This window comes from Aedes aegypti, chromosome 3, assembly GCF_002204515.2.
Source record: "Aedes aegypti strain LVP_AGWG chromosome 3, AaegL5.0 Primary Assembly, whole genome shotgun sequence".
NCBI classification, from domain to species: domain Eukaryota; kingdom Metazoa; phylum Arthropoda; class Insecta; order Diptera; family Culicidae; genus Aedes; species Aedes aegypti.
This window is the reverse complement of record NC_035109.1, coordinates 345,683,347-345,703,312: the sequence shown is the minus strand read 5'-3', so window position 1 is coordinate 345,703,312 and position 19,966 is coordinate 345,683,347. Positions and strand designations below refer to the sequence as shown.

Sequence of the window (19,966 nt, the reverse complement as noted above, 5' to 3'; positions counted from 1 at the left end):
ATACGCCTGAAGGTATACGACATCCTCACTCGGTTTTGTTCGAAATATTTATATTTCAAAAATGTTTGATTTAAGTTGAATTCAATGTCGAAACGTGAATCATTCCATATATTTTTAGAAATATTAGTTTATACCCATTTATACAGACCTATAAGTGTTTGTTATGCACATTTGAACTTGAAACACTTTTGCAGGTGAATTTTTTTTTACAAATTCTTTTATTTTATAAACAAATTGGAACCCACGTTCTCCATTATCATTCTCCAATCAAATTCTAACTGAAATGATGCTGAACAGCAGTTTGGTTGGCGATTTTCATGTGTACACACCCATTATCAAAAAGTTACCACAAAACCGAAAATAGACTTTCAATTATATGAAAAATTATTGATCGATTCAACATGAATCGTCATGCAATCTTTTAACTGCAATCGATAACTGAGATACTTGTTTTAAAAATATTAGATAAATATATTTCAAACCTAATGCAGAAATATTCAGATTTTCTTACAAATTTCTCAAGAAGGTTCATCAGAATCTTCTTTGGAAATTATCCTTAAAATTTATCTTTCTTTGACTTATGGTTTTCTAGAATTCTGCCAAAAGGCCTCTAAAAATTTCGCCCTCGTATCGCACAAAATTCAAACCAAGAATATGGATTCTGCTAATAATTGATAACATTGTTTCTAAGAAGTTTTTGAATATCTTAATAAATCTTTTCCTTCATCCCAGTTATTTTGCTACATTTTTTCTACAGATTACTTTACCCTTATGCTAATTTTGAAAGCGAAAGTTCTCCTGGAGGTTTTCTGCAAATTTCCTCTGATGATTCTATGGCTAGAGGCGTTTCAAAATCAATTTTCTTTCCAATATTCAAACAAACCGGGGATTTAAAGCGAAATTCCTCGAAAAAAAAAATTGTTTTAAGAATTTTCGATGTATTTTGGAAATATTTCTTAAGGACTTGTAATGAACTTGGCGGAAAAAAATGTAATATTTTTCTTTTGAAAAACTATTCAAAGAAATGTTTAATAGAACTTTCAGCGAAATATCTTAGTATTAGATTTGATAAAAAAACTGAGCTTTTGAAAGATTAAGTAACTTTTTTTAGGTAAATCCGGGAACATTGTCCGGAACCAATTTGCTAATAAAAAGTAGACAAAGAAGGAATGAACGTCTTCCAGGAGGAATTCGCTTTGAAAGTATGAACAAGTCCCACAATTTTAATTGACTAATTTCCAAGAGATTTGCAAAAGTTTGAAGCCAACCTTTAATGTTACTTGAGGAATTTCATTATACTAAAATTCTATAAAGTATATCGAAAAGTTTTTTTTTTAAATGTTGCTAATCTGTAAAAAAAAATGAATCAACATCAAAGAGAGAATTTATTGCTGGAATAAACACTCTGATTGATTTTGTTACATTGTTTCACACCAGGTTTAAGTTCTACCATTCATCTGAAGACAACTAGGAAATGCTGAAATACCTTGGAAGTTGAGCCTGATTTTTCGACAAAAATTTCTGCCATGAAATTAGAAATTAGTAATTTTGTCTATTTTTTCAAAAAATTTTGGAACATTATACAAGTTGAAATTAATGTATGGATTATTTAAGTGAATTCTCATAAGAAAAATCATCATCGCCGGACATCTCGAGCAGGCTATCCTCCGAAAACATTAGAAAGCAAAATACTGTTAAAAACGAGTTTTGAGAATTAAACTTCCAGGGTATTGATGATATTTTGTACCACGGTAGTTTTTGGAACGAAGATGTTGAAAACTTGCGTATATCGCCTACACCAAGAAGCTAGTCTCAACAGTAACCAATCGATCGACAGCCGGATGATTAAGCTTTCGGTTGTCGTGCGTTCTACCGAAGTCAGCACCATCACGCTGATGCTGTGTATGACAAGCGAGGTTTTCTCACTATAGTTGTACAACGTAAAATAACGTAATTAGTGAAGAGATTTTTGTCAATAACAAGTGTCATGGACATTGTGTCAGAATGTTTTGCTTCATGGTAAATTGTTTTTTTTTTTTTTCAATATTTATTATCATCATAAATTCTGGGGGGGGGGCCTGGATGAGTCTAGAGGGGGCCAGGCCCCCCTGGCCCCCCCTGTTCCTACGCCAATGATAATAATACCTGATAAATTTCCGTATAAAAGAAATATATGCACGACAGATTAAATGTGTTTTTCAACAAATGCATAATTAACGAAATAAGAATATATCATGAGTGAAATCAAAATCTTAGATCAATCCTGTAAACGTTGAACTATCTCCAAATCTTATGTTTTCAATAGCTTTCGACTGAAGTTTGATTGGCTCGAAGGAATTCACAATACGCGTTAGCTGTGCCAAATTCAGTTTCTCTTTTTGCAATAACTTCTCTCTTAATTCGGCAGAAGCATGGAAAATCACCTTGTCTATGATACGCAATTGGGAAAAAATCACTGTTTATAATAGCTTGATCGAACAAGCACGTTTTTCCAAACATAACACGATTTTATTGCACTTCAATATCTTCATGTTAATGTTATAAATGATTGAAAAGATTACAATCCGTCGACTCAATGACATTTTAATTTACATAATGACAGCACGTCCCAAAGGAAAATTTGTCGAGGGGTTTTTCAATAGTGATTTCCATAAGCCATTTTACGAGACGGTCGAATGACGTTGTCTGGCGGGCTGCTCATTGTCATTGTTCAAAAAACTAGCATGATATATGAATGGCGCTCATCACATTTTTGTTAGTCATGACGTTCCCGTCTCTTTCTGGGTGTGTTTCTACTCGGTTTACATGTTTGGTGTTACCGGTAGATGAAAGAAATTCTTCCCTAAATGCTGATTTCAATTTTTCATGGAAAGATTCAAAACCTTGTTGCATAGATACCAGCGCCATTGTTGAATGAGCTCCTTCCAAATGTGGCCGCCAGAAAATTTCAAATCTGGTAAACAATCAAAAAAACATATGATTCAAAACGTATCAGAAAATAACTTATACTCATTTCAAACGTGTTTTAAAAATTGTCTCAAGTCACGGAAAATTATGAAGCTACTACATATTATAACAACACAAAGAGGATTCAAAATGGAATTTTGAAAATGATTCTGCGGCTTATGATACTCCCTTGTAAATTTCGGGGATTCCAGGGATTATCGATAAATATCCCGGGATCCGGTATTTTTAAGATTCCGAGAAATACCGGGTAAACCATTTTCAAGAAATTTACTCTGGAAAATTATTATTATTTTTTAAAATTAAACGAAACGCAATGTAATAAAAAAATCGCTTGATTGCATTCTATGTTACATATTCCAAATAATTTAGAATCGACTGTATTTTACGGAATCATTCGAAATATCGCATACCCTCCGGCAATAGAGCCAACGGCGCTCGATCGAACCAAACGGAGTCATTCGTACAGCCGTGTAGGTTTTCCAAGAGACCCGTTGAATTACGTTCTGCAAATGAGCGGTACGTGCGGTCATTTACATACCGTCACGTCGGACGTTCCCAAGTCTAACTGTTTGACAGATTGTTGATTGATTGATTAACCCACAACCTACCAGCTAGGTACTTACCCAAGATGATTCCGTCCATTTGCTGTAGCACCGCTTCCAGGATCTTGCTAGCTTCCAAATCCGAAGGTATTTGACCCTTGGACGTCATGTTTGCACACCGTAATCACTTCTTTCAAACAGATGGACGTCGAATTACACACAGGAGGAAACACACACGATTCACACTTTTGATTATCACCAGCTTATGAAACCGTCGTCGTTGAACACCGAAACCGACAAGGCAAGGCTTCCTGTTACAAACTCGCGTAACTCACCAACCAGAAGCACTTGAACACACAATCGAAGCGAAACGTTGCACCTCGCATTACCGATTGGCACCTTTCCCGTGGCAATATTAGGCCGCACTTTTTTTGGATCAACTCCACCGCCCAATCTCGCACTACTCCGTAGCACACCTGTGGAATTTGCAATTCGCGCGATATGACGTCAGCACTCGGTTTGCATTCCAGCGTCCAAAGTCGCGCGCTGTCCACTTTTGACCGTCCTCAATTGGGTTCGCTAAATTAGATCACCAGACCGTACATTCAACTCCCGACTGCCGACCGTGCTGCGCAAAATTAATTCATCCGGGCTTATTCGCGGGAAGACGATGACAGCGATCGCCGAAATTCGCACAATACACGTAATACAAACCACAGAACGTAAGAAGCGCGACCTTAAAACCCACCAAATTCGTAAACCTAAGTCCAGATAAACTCACGAAATCAAAACCCGACCGAACGCCGATGAATTATGACGGGGGATGCACAACAATAAAAGCAGAAAAAAAAATAAAGCAGTAAAGGCTGCAGTTCCACCAAACTCTCTGTTGTTGTGTATGAATGGATAGATGGACACAAGCTCTACACTACACTGTGTCTACAGCACAGCCTGGCCGACGAGAAGTTACGGCAAAAGAAAAAAAAACAAAAACACTTGAACGTGCGTGGTGCAGACTCTATAGATCGCTATATCCATATGGCTATGTGAGTGAGGCGCGAGCAAGCATCAACAAGGCGATATGCGGCGGTGGATTTGGGCTATACAGAGAGAGCGCTTCTTAGCTCGGAGACGAGATAGGGGATGAGTAGAGCGCAGCATGCAGCATGCAACAGCCGCCTCTCGACGCACATACGCATTTGACGTTTCATTTCCCTTTTATTGTGATATCGTTTTACGGTACTGGTGGAAGTCTGCATGCCAGGTTTTCATAAGTGGTGGTGTCTTCATGAATGTTTAGTGATGTTTTGACGTATTTGTTGCATTTGATGACAAATTTTGGGTTTATAAGGTTGGCAGTAATAGCTGGAGACATCTGGTGGCTGATAGTAAAAATTGAAAAACTTCAAAGAAGTACAAATTTTCAAGATAGTAAAATGTATTAATTTGGCAGTTACTGATTGGCCTATTTGAAAATCAGTGGACTGCTACTGAAATCTTTTCTATGTTTTGATTTGTGATCCCTTCATGCTGGCTTCTTTTATGATTTGCACTCACTTTTTCTTCTTTCTGGCGTTACGTCCCCACTGCGACAGAGCCTGCTTCTCAGCTTACTATGACAATGACTATTTTTGCATGTGTGTATCGTGTGGCAGGTACGAAGATGCCCTGGGAAGTCGATAAAATTTCCAACCCGAAAAGATCCTCGACCCGTGGGATTCGAACCCGCGACCCTCAGCTTGGTCGTGCTGAATAGCTGCGCTTTCACCGCTACGGATATCTGGGCCTCACTCACATTCGTCCTTTCATGTTCTTCTTTCTTTTCTCGTTGTTTCTATTTATTTTGTTTACTTCATCATTGTTGTTTCCTACGGCACAAAACCTACAGCTTCCGTGATGACAGTAGACGTATTGACGTATAAGACCTTTTCGGGGTACAAGCTAACTGCATCACTCAGTGTAACAGTGGAACACTGTTACCCAAGATAGTCAGAAAGTTGCGTTATCAAAGCGACATGGTTATGTCGACCTCACACGATGACAACTCATATCCGGGCAGGACAAAGTGAGCCATCATTCTTTCGTCACTTTTCTTTCGTAGCGACAACGAGGTAAGACGCGCTCTTTCGGGTATATCTTTCAACCGGCTCACTGATTGATTCTTCACTACGCGATAAACCAGCATGTAGTTGTTCACATTGGCGATCCCAACAGTCGTTAACACTTAATATTCTTACTAAATACCTGGAATATTTGTTTTAGGAAACAAATAGAGGAATCAATCAGAAGCGGGTAAATTACATTATCATCAATCCTAATCTTCGATCAAAAAAGCTTTTCGTGCAACATGCTCACCAGAAGATGATGGTGTAACTGGGCGATGGATTTTGAAGAAATTTGTTCTAAGTGTTACGTCTGTTTGTCTGTGATTACGGTTTGGTATGGCAAAATACGTCAGTGATAAAGTCAATGTCCAAACTAAAAGTGGGAGTTTTCTAAAATATTACTTTTAAAGATATGTGCATGAAAGTGGGACAAGAGTTTTAAAATACAACCCAACCTATTTTTACGACCGTTATCGAAGGGTCGTAAAAAGAATATGTTGTAAAAAAAATCAGGGTTATAACACTTTCGACAAAAAAAGTCGATCTGAATGCACAGGACCGGACACCCCGGGCTTGAAAGTATAAAAATAAACAAAAATAATGGCGTTTTCAGTATGTTCGTGTCTGCCCCAGGTCATTTTTAAAATATACTTGAACTTTTTACATTTTTTTATTCAACAATCTAATCTAATCAATAAACCAACACAGTGTTTTATATTCAGGACAGCGGAATTCATGTGCCATATAATGTTTTCAACTTTAAATACAATATGAAGAGTTGTAATAAGATTTGCAGGGAGCTCTCCGCCCTTTTTTTGTACCCTCCCCATTTTTAAAGTATCGCAAATGATGGAATATTTGATATACAGGGTATTGTCAAAATAACAAACACACAGGCAAACACACAGGGACAGGCAAAAATTGGGCCAACTTTGGAATGCTGTAACTTTGACAAAGATTGACCGATTTCAATTCTTTAAGAAGTAATGGACGGGTCAACTAATTTAGTTTTGAGGTGCATCCATGGAGATGAATTATGACCACCGGATACCGGTGATAATCCGGATTTCCGGAAGCATTTCTTATGCAGTAAAATAATGACGTGTTTTTAGTAGTCACTGTAGTCAACTATCCATTTTGAGTCTACAGTTGCCCTTTTTACGACAAGATATGAAGAATGAGCCTAAATGCTTCCACTAAAGTGTCAACATTCTTGAACCGAGTGAATGTATCACACCGATGGAGAAACCAATCGACTTATCCACGGTCTTCATTGATTGTCGATTTTCTTTTTCTATTTCGCTCTAAATGCGGGTGTTTACATAAAATGACATCCGGACCAACATCCAGTGAAGAAATGTTCACCGGATGAACTTTGAGTGGATGAATGCGAGTCAAAAACGTTCATTTTTTGTAAACACAACAAACAAAGCTGGATAGTTCATCCAATGGACTTATCTACGGTCTTTTTTTTCTTGTCGATTTTTCTTCCGATCTAAATATGTTTACATAAAATGACATTCGCACCAACACGATTGTTCACCGGATGAACAATGCATGGATGAATGTGCAACGAAATCGTTTATTTTTCTGTATACATCGCCTACAGTTAAGGTTTTGTTGCTCCAGTGGCATAGCCGAGAAACATTCCTGGCGAAAAGTTTGAATGTCCGAAGCGGGAATCGAAATCACACCCCATGACACGATGCGCTTAAATGCCCGACGAGGTCCACAATATTTCATTTATTTTATGTTACGGCCAGAGCTTTCTTTCGAGGACACAAAAGCGATCCACAAAATCAGTTAGGCTATAATGTAAGGTATTTCTTATGGATTACTTTCCCGCAAAACAAAGCACTAACAGGTCATTTAATCTTTTCACCGAACAAATTGGTGCGCTCTTAAGTTCATTTGGAGCTTAAACTTGGTGATTTTATTAAATTTATTTCCATTGGCAGGCGAAAATATCAGACTCGCCCTTATTTTATTTCATTCGATTCGTTGTTTTGCACTCGTCAACAACGAAACAAAATCTCGATCTGCCATAGTGAAAAATTGTGCCGGCAGCGGTGGATGGCCCCTTTGTTTACGTTCCAAGTAGGTACTTGAAAATTGCGTTATCTGTCACTTCGCGGGGGTTGTGTACATGCAACTTTTGTTTTGTGGATATCTTAGGATCCTGATCACTTAGAAAGATGACGTCTTCGGCAAAGTTTAGATCACCATTCCCGTACAGGTCAGGTCAGAATCCTGAGATATCCGCCAAACAAATGTTTCATGCTCACTAGCGCTGCCTGGTGGCAACATTTTGATTTCATAGCTTTCATAATGATAGCGCTTGAGCTACTGAACAACTTTGCCGAAGGCGCCATTTTTCAAAGTGGTCAGGTTCCTGAGACATACGCAAAACAAAATTTCGATGCTCACTAGCGCCGCATCACGCTATGTTTAAACCAGCAGATTATGCAAATCGAAGGTAGGGGCGCATGGGGCAAGAGCGACACCCGGGGCAATAGTGCCACCTCTAATTTCACGTACCGTCAAGCTACCATTCACCATGCATTTAAGAAAAATCTAAAACTGATGAATAACAAAAAAATACTCAAAAATTATGTTCGAAAATGACACGTTAAGGTCGCCTCGTACCGTTCTATGTCACCATTTACCGTGCACACTAGTGCACCATTCACCGTGCGTATGGTTTTCGTAATGATTTTCTTTCGTATCTTGAAGAAACGTTGTTGATGGAGCAACTATGTTGCTAGTAGTGTGCATACTCATTTTTAAGAGTATTCTAATATTCATTTACAATGAAAACCATAAAAAGTTGAAAAATTGGCTAAACAATTATTTTTATACTAAAATCGTTATAGGAGGTTTGACTGTATTGTCCAAGCCATTCCATTTTCACTCAAAAACTAAATATGAAGTAGTTTAATGACGATATAACAATGAATCTAATATTATCGAATAATTTAATGCATTTTACACTAATGCACGGTAATAGGAACCATATATATTGAAAAGGGCACATTCACCGTGCATTTGGGTTTCGACTGAGACACAATAAAACATTCTAATTTGCATAAAATCTCATTGCTCATACGATGAAATAAACCTTACTAATAGTATCTACAGTGAAAACTTGTTGATAATTTGAAATATTTCATACTCTAACGTTAAAATGAAAAATGAAAATTTTTTGCCGTTTCTTCTAAGAGTGTAGAAAAATCTCATTATCTAACAGAATACACATGATTTTGACTACATAAACTAGGTTTTTCAAAATGCTTTGTGTCAAAAACTATTTTAGTTCATCAGTTTATTCTTATTTTGCTGACAAAAGAATAATTTGCGAAAATTGTATGAATATTCTGTAGGAATTTGTATATGTGCACGGTGAATGGAGCCTGCTCGGTGACTGGTGACTTAACGGTAGTTCAAATCAATTTTTTTATGTTAAACTCAGGATAAGAATAAATTGAGTACTAATTGAGGGTTGTGTAAATATTACAGTTAAAAATGTTTAGTACAAAAAATTAGAAAAATGTCTTTAACTCATCAACGCGAAAAATGCGAAATATTATGAGAATGTAAGGTTGGAAAACAAGGTTTGACTCCCAATAAATACAAAACATATTGATTTTTCGCACAGTATTCATGATTTACAATTGTTTAATATAGCTGTGAGGATTTGACATTAAGTTTTACATATATAAAAACAGTATTGTCTTATGGGCCAAGAAGGACACCGCAATTTTCTTATGTAAAATCAAATGAACTTTTATTTTTCTTGTTTAATATTGCATTAAATCAATGTTTCCTACTAAATAAAATCAAAATAAACCATTTTGGACATTCAAAATGGTTTCTGAAATTTTTTACTATTATTGTTACAGTCAAATAAGATGAGAACTAAATTAATTTCGTAAAATTACCTTTTGACTATAAGTCAACTTTAATCTCTCAGTTTTTATCTTTACTTACTCTAGAATTTATCGTTTAGGCAGGGAAATAATAATATATAAAATTTGTGGAATTTTGCTCTGGTGGTCTTCTTGCTTCATACGAGTGGCACTCTTGCCCCGTGCCTCGTTTAAAAACCTCATAAGAAGGGACATTTTCAAAAATCTGAAATTATCATGTGGTTCTTATATTTTTGAAATCTATCGATAACATCATTTAGAACAAGAGGTGAGCTTGCCTCTACACTGGAATAATCTTCAAAAAATGTGCTAATTAAAATGTAAAGGTCAACAGTGGTAAAATGAAGTGGCAGTAGAATCAGTACGCATCATCAACTGTAATCAACGTCGGATTTCTGCTTTCTATCGGCCAACACCCTGTGTATATCGACTAAGCATATTGTCATGCTTCAGGGAGGTTGTTATCTCTAAAAATTATCCACTGTTGTGAAAAATATCATCGAAGTTAATTCTGCCTCGGCGACACAACGATATAGCGTTTGACAGCAAGGGTTCATCTATGAGTCAACTGTGGACAAGAAGCAAAACCAATACGATGTCACAGTCTGCTAACAATACCAAGCGAGTGAAACCTGATGAACCTTCCAGTTCACCGACGTCTGATGTGACAAACAACGAGTTGGCCCGTATGATCACCAATCAAAACAAAATATTGCAGGCTCGTATGGACAAACTTGAAAATAAGCTTCACAACCAACTTTCGAAGGGATTGGAGGAAATTAAAGCAGAATTATTTGATGTCAACAACAGATTGAGCAAAATGGAGACCAAACAGGAGACTAATGCTGAATCCATTGCCATGACTCTCTTGACTGACGACCTCATAGTCAGTGAGGTCCCTTACACCGTTGGAGAAGATCTGAAGCACTATTTTCGTTGTTGGTGCTCGGCCATGGGATATACTGAGAATATGATCCCGCTGGTTGATATTCGCCGCTTAACAAGATCACCGATGAATTCCGGTAGCAACTGTCTCATTTTAGTACAGTTTGCCTTCACGAGCCAACGAAACAACTTCTTCTCCAAATATCTTGCGATGCGTTCTTTGAATTTATCGCAGATCGGGTTTCAAACCAACAAACGGATATATGTCATGATAATTTGATTATTTTGGCCAGGAAAGCCAAGGCGATCGAGCTGAAGAAGCAAGGAAAATTGGCGTACGTATTTTCCCGTGGCGGCTTGGTTTATGTCAGAGAGCAGAATAGCGGAGATAACATTGTCGTCAAATCCCTGGAGGATCTGCAACGCTTTGGTCCACATCACCATCAATGAACCTTTCCTTCATTATTTTTCTCAGTCCTTACATTCCAATCCATAATATTTCCATGACTCATCTCCTAAAAGTTTTGGGGCTGCTGCTACGAGGATGTTTGGGTTGTTGCTGTTGCTGTTGCTGCACGATTGGTGTGCTGATGAAATTACCGTGTCATCTGATAGAGAAAATTGTTTCTAATTGTAAAATCATGTTAATTACTGTTGATGCGTCGATAAGATAAAACGTTATTAAGTTTAATTAAAATTTAATTTTAAAGTGTTTTTTTTTTTTTTGTATAGCTTTTGAACTGTTTTCTTGACTTGTAATTGCTATTGTGGCTAATAATTTGATAGTCAATACTTCTAATAATTGGAATACACAAGGTATTGTTATGAAGTCTGCCTTTGTACCTAACAAATTATCGGTATGTTGTATGAACAGCCAAAGTATTTGTGCAAGGAAAATGACAAAACTTGAAGAACTGCGTAAAATAGCCAACGTTTCTAATGTGGATGTTATATGCATTTCTGATTCTTGGCTAAATGAGAGAATATCCGATGATGTCATCAAAATTGAAAATTATTCAATAATCAGAAATGACCGCGTAGGACGCCTGGGTGGTGGCATAATTGTGTATGTTAAAAAACAGTTTAATTTCAAGATTCTCGATAAATCAAGGTATGTTTCTGGTGAAACCGAATATATTTTTCTCGAACTAGTAGTTAACAATCAAAAACCTCTTTAAGGTTTCTTTTACAATCCTCCTGAGTTTGATTGTTCGCAACTGCTAGCCCAAAAATTTTCTAATTTTGAATTCCAATTCGAACATGTGTTGTTAATGGGTGATTTCAATACGAACATACTCAATATCGATGTGACAAAAGTAAAAAATTTGTTTCATTCATGGAAAATTTTTCATTTTCATCTCTTGGAACTATACCAACACACTTTCATAGGACAGGCTCTTCTCAAATTGATCTCATGATAACTAATAAACGAGAATCAGTTCTACGATTTAACCAAGTTGACGTTCCATGCATGTCGAACCATGATTTACTGTTCGCATCTTTAGATGTGGATATTCTGCTATCCAGTGCCGATCCAGTGAGTTACAGAGACTACAGCAGGTTCAATCCTTCCACTGCTATATCTATATTATATCAAATAAGCTGGGATGAATTTTATCAATCAAATAATCCAGAGATTTTATTGCATTTTTTCAATGAGCACTTGAAATCAATGTTTGATACTACTATACCTGTGAAAACAAATGTGATAAATCATAAATGCAATCCCTGGTCCAATGCTGAGGTATCTAGAGCAATAGTTGATCGTGACTTAGCTTTTCGGCAATGGAAAACAACAAGAAATGACAGCGATTTTGAACATTTTAAAAGGCTACGAAATTACGCAACTTCATCATTTCTGAATGCTAAACAGCGTAACTAGAACTCTAAAATTGCTGGCTCTGGCAGTGTTAAAAATATGTGGAAGAACCTAAAATCTTTGAACATTGCAAGGAAAAACGACAGTTTTCTAATGAACTGCAGCGCTGATGATATTAACAAACATTTTCCCAGAATTTTAGTTCACCTACACGATCGTTTTATACCCAAAATATTAACTCGAGTGAGACATTTTTCCGATTTAACGAAGTTCAATACTATCATATTATAAACGCAATTTATGAAGTGAAGTCGAACGCTGTAGGTCTTGATGATATACCCATAAAATGATATCGGTCTTGTTTTAGATAAAGGAGGATCAGTAGTTCTCTTGTTGCTCGACTTCTCCAAAGCCTTCGACACCATTTCTCATGTTAAACTTTGTAATAAGCTTGAACAGAATTTTGGATTTTCATATGATGCCGTTAGACTTATTCATACATATCTTACAGATAGAAATCAGACAGTTTTTGTTAATGATTGTTTTTATCAATTTTATCAGGAGTTCCTCAAGGATCCGTGTTAGGTCCTTTATTATTTTCCACTTATATTAATGATCTCCCGTTGAGGCTTAACGGATGCCAAATTCACTTATTTGCAGACGACGTCCAAATATATGTTAATGTGTCTTGAATGACTAGTGATGCTGCTGCGTATTTGATCAATGATAATTTATCAAGAATATCATCGTGGGCTTCAGAAAATTCGTTGATGTTAAATGCTCGAAAAACACAAGCGTGTTACATAACACGCCAGAGCCGTAGTCATGGCAAACCGACCTTAAGTTTAAACGGTATACCAATCAGTTACACTGACAAAGTTGTTAGTTTGGGCGTAACTATTCAAAGTAACTTTGAATGGGACAGTTTCATTTTGATACAATGTGGAAAGATTTATTCGGTTTTACGCACATTACGATATAATACAGATTTTCTAAAGACTGATACAAAACTAAAATTGTTCAAGAGTTTGATGTATCCACATTTCTTCCCAAGTAACCACGAAGCTATATATGAATACTTTATGTTTGCTCTATAGTATGCTATCAGATTTTGTTTTAAAGTGACATAACCTTTAAGAGCTTTATAAAGCATAATTAAAGTGGGAAAGGGCCCCACAACAACCAAATTAATGCAATACTTGGTAAAGCAGTTTTAATGCACAAGCCCTACTAAAGCATTTATGTTTGTATATTTAGGGTTCATGATGTATATTAGCTTAAAATAATGTATGTTTAGGGCTTGCGTTAAAAATAAACAAAACAATGAATCCATTGGCTACCTTCCAATGGTTTTCTTTACCATCTGAATGATTTTATTTTGTTGGAATCAGAATTCAAACCCACAACTAGGATGATGGTGTGCTGGATGCCTGGCGCGTTGGTGTCCTGTGCTAAAGCTGCTAATGTAATAAGATAGGATAAAAGTTCCTTATAAACGAAGCCACTGTGTGTGTTAACATTACTATTCGCCCAGTTATTACGAATAGAAAGAATTCTCTTCGGCGATTGATTTCCTTTCCTCACCAAATGAAACATCAATAGAAATAATTTGATCACCATTCTTTCTCGTAGAGGAAATAACAGAACGTAACCCACAAAACAAAGCCCTAGCGCATTAAACAGATTTCGGGGGGAGAGAAATTAATCGACATTTCCTCTCACTCCTTATGAATAAAAGAGTCTCATAGATAAAATACAACAATTTTGAATGAATACATATATCCTTAGATCATGAAATGGGGGTTCGAGATGAAAGAAAGTCATTTCATTATTCTTCCATATCCCACAAAACGCAATGAGCGAGTGCGAACGTGCTCGATAGTCTTACTTATTTATTACAGATTCGAGTGCGTTTAATGAGGTTATGTAATCTTGTATGACAGCATAACTGTATATTCACTCTAAACGCTTAGCATAATGCTATATTAAAATAATGCTACAAAGCATTTACAATGTTAATCAAATGCATCATTGCTTGACAGTTATTGAATACATGCATGATAACATTATTAATGCAAAAAATGTTGACTTTCGACCAAATTAATGCAATGGTATAATTTTGGTTACTTGGGTTATTTTGTGATTTTGTCACCACCCAGCTATATGCAAACATCCTGCATAAACTAAAGGTAGCTCTCAACTGCGCAGTAAGATTTGTATATAACTTAAACAGATATGCTCCTGTTACTCACCTACACAAATCGTTGATTGGTTGTTCATTTAACAATTTTCCCTTAATTAGATCCGTGTTTTTACTGCACACAATTGTAACCAAAAAATGTCCTGCATACTTGAATCGTAAACTTATTCGATTAAGAAGCCCTAGAGGTATTAAATTTTCAATGCCGATCTACAACTTCATATTATGCTAGTTATTTTCTTGTTAGAAGTATATACAATTGGAATTCTTTGCCGGCTGAATTTCAGTCAATTGTTTCCTCATCGCATTTCAAGAAATCAGTTTTACAGCAAGTCAATTAAAAATTACATTTGATCTGTTTCTAACAGTTTGATTTTTTTTATGGCGCACTTCATGTTACCTTAGACAAACTGAAACATAAAAGACATGGTCTTAAGTTTATGGATGAGTAAAATAAATAAATAAATAAATGATCAACCATGATTTGAACCTATATATCTTAAGGTGTCCTTCTTGCCCCCAGCCCCCCTACCTCGGATTTTTTTCCGCTAGAGTTCAGTATTTGGGTTACACCTTCATAATCGGAAGGTTTTAAAATATTCCATCTGTGAAATTTTGATTTTTTCCACTTTTCAGCTTTTTTTTCATATAAATACCATGAAAATCAATGAAAATCACATTTTCCTACACATTTCAGCCCATTCAAATTGTATGTAACCTAGCGGTTATGAAATTATAGATCAAATGTATATAGCGGACAAAAAACCGTGGTACATTCGATTTGCATAATCTGCTGGTCTGACCACCACATGTTAGCCCTTAATCTACTGATCAATCTTGCTGAACATCATGATCCTCTATTTTGAATACTTTTAAAGATATTGATCATTTATGAAAAAGGTCGTTAATCTGAATTTCGGTCGTAAAAATAACGGTCGTAAAAAGAGGATGGAGTGTATATTTTATTTTATTGATTTCAACGAAAAATAACCTATACCATATTTTGTTGTTCGGATAAAATACAAAGACAGTTATGGACTTTCTTTCACGCTAACACGATAAGAAAACATCTTTCAATTTGCTTTTGGTTAGACTTACATTTATTAATCATAATAAATACAGCTACACGAAATGAACGATAAAGCCTTAACCTAAACCATTATTGTATATCAAAACTCTTTGAAACCCCTTGGTTCACTTTGTATAGTACGTAGAAGCAACTCCTAGTGGTTGATTAGATCATACGCTTGTCTTAAAGTTTAGAAATGAAATTAGTATAAATATTTAAAAAGGGAAGAACAGTATAAACTATCATTAAGGCACTTAGATCACAATTGGTTAATGTTTTCTTGATGTGTTTGTATGTGTTTCGTTTGACAAATTCTTACGTGTTTTAAAGCTACCTCTCACTTAAGTTTACCCAGCCACCGTAATTTATTTGAGACAATAAAAGCAAACGCCATTTACAATGAATTTGGCTGAAATACAAAAATGGTACAGTAAACTACAGTAAGAAATTGGGATAAAAAAGCCTTCGCTCGGAAAGTGAGCTCTTGTTTCCGAGCGGAGGCTTTTGGCCTGACTTCTGACAAGTTTTCCTAGCGAAATGAATTTCGATCGACCGCTTCTGCAGACAGGGTCGATCGCCTAACTCTACGGGTTGTATTGCAACGATAGCCTAGCAAGATTTTGTTTGTTCCTATTTACAATGGTTTTGGTAAACTTATCTAGGGAAATTTAAAAGAAATCGATGTATTTACTCCGGATTAAATACCATCTTAATTGTATCGTTCATAGAACTTACAATAAAAATATATCATAGATATATGGGACCAAAATTACCGACCACCAATCTGCGGCTCTTGTATTACCACCCGGCACGGATCTACGAAACGATCGCGCGCAAAGTTTAAGGACCGCTAGAGTTGGATGACTCGGTAAGCAATACAGCGAAAAACCTTCATGAAATGTTCAGATCAGACATCACACTATTCGGGATCGTTCGCCTTCGGTGTCGGATTCTTCCGGTTGGACTCGACTATCGCTTCGGGAATCATGCTTACCGTCCCGTCCCAAACGAATCGGGGAAATTACCTTCCCCGTCCTTCAGGTGGACTCAGCTAATATTGATTCCGTCGTGATGGACGGGTGCCGCGTTGAGTCCGGGAGTTTCCTCGCCCTCAAGCTGTGCTCCGTTGAACTACATGTTCGAGATTCTTTGCAATAGAGATTTCGGCCTGCTCGGCAACTGCTTGCTGCTTCTGCCAACTGCACACGGTGATCTGATCGTGGTGTCATACTAACGCCCGTATCATCCCATCCGGTAACCAACCGACAGACAGCCAGACAGTGCACAGATGCATACTTGGCCTTTTGACTTAAAAGCTACAACAAGCGTTCTCCTTGTACGATTGTTGGTAAAGTTATAAATCACATCGTTTTAAGAATATTATCTTCCGCGTGACAAGTTAATACCACTTGCCGCCAGACGGAGCTTGGTGCGATAATACAAAAGAGTGATTCTAGCTGCTTACTAACTACCCCGGGCATACTCGCGACGTAGTAAAAATCGATTCCTGGATGGAAATTCGTTTCGGTCAAATGATTTCCTCTATAGTGATCCTTTATAACAGAGATTCGCGTAAGCTGGCATTTTTGTTTCAAAGTGTAAGCCAAATCAATCAATTTTTCTTCCGCTAATCTCTCATATAAAGAATCCCTAGTTTTCCTCCAGGAGGAGATTTTCTCCGACGCACATCTCACTCACTCACGCGATCGCGATGGTAAAGAACTTAAAATAGCTTAGGCTAAACAAACAAACAGTCGCGGATTCGAATCACACTCGAGCGCATTTCAACCGATCACACACTTAATAGCTACACCATTTGCTGCAAAATTTACAACGAGTACGGATGACAGAACTGGTACACCAACCGTTGGGAGCGTTCGGTTTTCTGCATGATGCCCTTCTTGTAGTACTGCCGGATCGAGCGGGACAGTTTGTCGTAGTTCATGGCCGGTCGATTCTTGCGACGTCCCCAAAGGCGAGCCACCCGAACCGAGTCCTCGATCTTGAACACCCCCTTGGTGCGGTCGATCCAACGGATGGCGGTTCCGTGCTGTTCCGGTGTTGCCAACAGCTCTTTGAGGAACTGCCACAGATGGATGTGGGATCCTCCTTGACGAGGTTTTCCGCTAGGGGAGGTGGTGGTGGTGGCCGCGCCACTGGAGGCACCACCGGTTGGGGTGGATCCAGCGACTCCGGTACTTTCCAAGGGCATTTCTTCGTCTTCGTCTGGAATGGAATGAAAAAAAAAGTGGAAGATTATTACTAAAGTCGTTTGGAATGAGGGCAGAGTGTGGAAATTAGAATATTTGAAAAACACTGCGGGATTATTTTTCTCTCACACATCGAAATACGACTATTTACTCAATTTATGACTACTGAATCCATTTCCGTTCTCTAAAATATCATAGCACATCAAGTTTTTGGTATAAAAAAAAATCATTTGTCGATTTCAGCCAACTTGCATGCTAACTCTACCACAGATACCTTCAAGCAACAACTCGTCCTAAGCAACCAAGAGTTCGTTTAAAAGGGTTATTTTTGGCTTAATCAGCTGACCAACCGATCATGAATAGAATGCTGTTCAGCTTAACTTTTAAGTAATTAACCGAACCTTGAAGTTCATTTGAAATACTTAGTTGAACTTTTAATAGCATACGTCCAAAGTTCACAGAAAGTTCATTCATACTGCTGAACTGTTATGCTATCCAGCTTAAAAATAGCTTAAGCAAAATGTGCAAAATGAAGATAAGATTGGCTTTATTTTTGGTTTTTATATATTTTTTTTTTAATTATCTATACTGTCCCATAGTAGAATGATTTTATTTATTCAGTATCATTCGTTTTGTTTGAAAATATGCTATTTAAGTGCTGTTCAGTAAGCTTACCGCTAGTCTCGATCTCGGGTCCTCCTCTTTGTAACCAGAACACATACCATGTCTCCATATGGAACGTGTGGAAAAACAAAGTATTTTACTCTATGTGGTTATTTTGCAAAATCGGTCTTGCAGATCTTGGTTGCTTTTGGAATACTCAGTTAGAAACTGTTTCTGAACTTCGAATTCTATAAAAAGTTCATGTAAAAGACAACCTGAACTTAATAGTTCACATAAAGTTCATGCGGAACTTTTGAGAACTTGATTTGACATTTCGTGCTTGTTTTCATAACAGTTTTCGCGCTGGAAGCTAGAAAAACACAAATAGGCAACGATTGATTGTTTTCCAACTGATTTTACAAAGTTTAACTAAGGTAAGTCGTTTTATATTAAAAATAATAAAGACTTGCTGACTAATTCTTTCGCAGATTACAGAAATGCCGTTTGCCGTTGTTGAAACGACCAACGTTCGAGGCTGCAAGGAATTATCGGTAGTTCCAGATAAATGGCTCCGCATATCAAGGAACGGAAGTGTTGTGCTTTGGCCGAATGCAAAAACTGTTTCGGAACAAGAAAAATTGATTCGGGATGAAAACAGTTGCCCGAAAAAGTCGTGGCTAAAATACAAGTGCACCATAAAAAGAAACCCTGTTCCATCTTGGCTTGAGGCGAAACGTTTGCTGGAAGAATTGTCCGGGGAATCATCTTCCGATGTTGGCCAGCTGAAACGACGTAAAAGAAAGGTGAACAATCGTGATACCGACATTTTTACAAAAATGCTTGTGCTGGATAACACGGCCCTTCCACCTGTTCCCGATCCTGTTGCAGCAAGAGGAAATGTTACAGCACCATCCGTTTCTGCAAACCAATCACAAGCAACACAATCGCCGATGCCAGTCGTTATTGAGGTAAGAGGAAGTGTTCGAGATGAAGTTATCCCTCAAACAGCAACAAAGTCTTCTGTAAATACGGAAATTCCTGATGATAACGTCCAGTCCATCGAATACGAAATCCTCCCTCCTGAAACAAGCCATCCCATTAGCTACGAGGAAATCGCTGGAAACAATGTGGAAACTATTCAGTATGTGACATACGAATCTGCTCATCCACCGGATGGGATTGTTGAAGCCGAAGATCCACCTCAGAAGTGTTTAAATGAAATCCTTGATCTGCAGCAACAAATAAACCGCCACATGGATCTGCTAGAGAAGCGAATAGCAGATATCGCCACTCAAAACGAGTTCATCTTGGATGCTATCCGAAAGCTGAGCTCCCGTTCAATAAATACCGAAGAGCCACCGTCATTTAGATTTGACCCCATCCAACAAGAACTCAATGACTTGGAGCTGAAACTTGAAGACAATGGTTTCAAATCGAATATGGTAATATACTACTAGATTACTAGTAATAATATGAACATTTGTTTACTTGCAATTTGTATCATTATAGGTGAAATGGTTGCGGTTGAACGTAAGCGGGGACTGTGCCGATAACCGCATGCTATGTGCACTCGATATGCTGTTTAGCAAAGATTTTCAAACGCAATGCACCTGGACAGGGGCTAGCAGAAAAGGACCAAA

At 37.3% G+C, this 19,966-nt stretch overlaps 2 protein-coding genes across 5 annotated transcripts in view; both read right to left on the bottom strand.

Moving 5' to 3' along the window:
* The window catches only part of LOC5566064 (liprin-beta-2), a 398,826-nt gene extending 394,314 nt beyond the window's left edge, over positions 1–4,512 (bottom strand). Inside the window, exons 1-2 of the mRNA XM_021855579.1 lie at positions 4,224–4,512; positions 3,591–3,985 (exon numbers count right to left, since the gene is read on the bottom strand). Of these exons, the coding sequence (XP_021711271.1) occupies positions 3,591–3,678 (88 nt within the window). The 5' untranslated portion in view covers positions 3,679–3,985; positions 4,224–4,512. The remainder of the gene's footprint in view (positions 1–3,590; positions 3,986–4,223) is intronic.
* An 11,009-nt stretch (positions 4,513–15,521) lies between these two features.
* The window catches only part of LOC5566047 (DNA-binding protein D-ETS-4), a 69,560-nt gene continuing 65,115 nt past the window's right edge, over positions 15,522–19,966 (bottom strand). For 3 of the 4 annotated variants that reach the window (XM_021854902.1, XM_021854904.1, XM_021854905.1), the window contains one exon: positions 15,700–17,739. In XM_021854902.1, coding sequence (XP_021710594.1) covers positions 17,342–17,739 — 398 coding nt within the window. In that variant the 3' untranslated portion in view covers positions 15,700–17,341. Of the gene's footprint in view, positions 17,740–19,966 lie in introns of all 4 variants that reach the window. The other variant, XM_001650365.2, reaches the window with a different exon arrangement.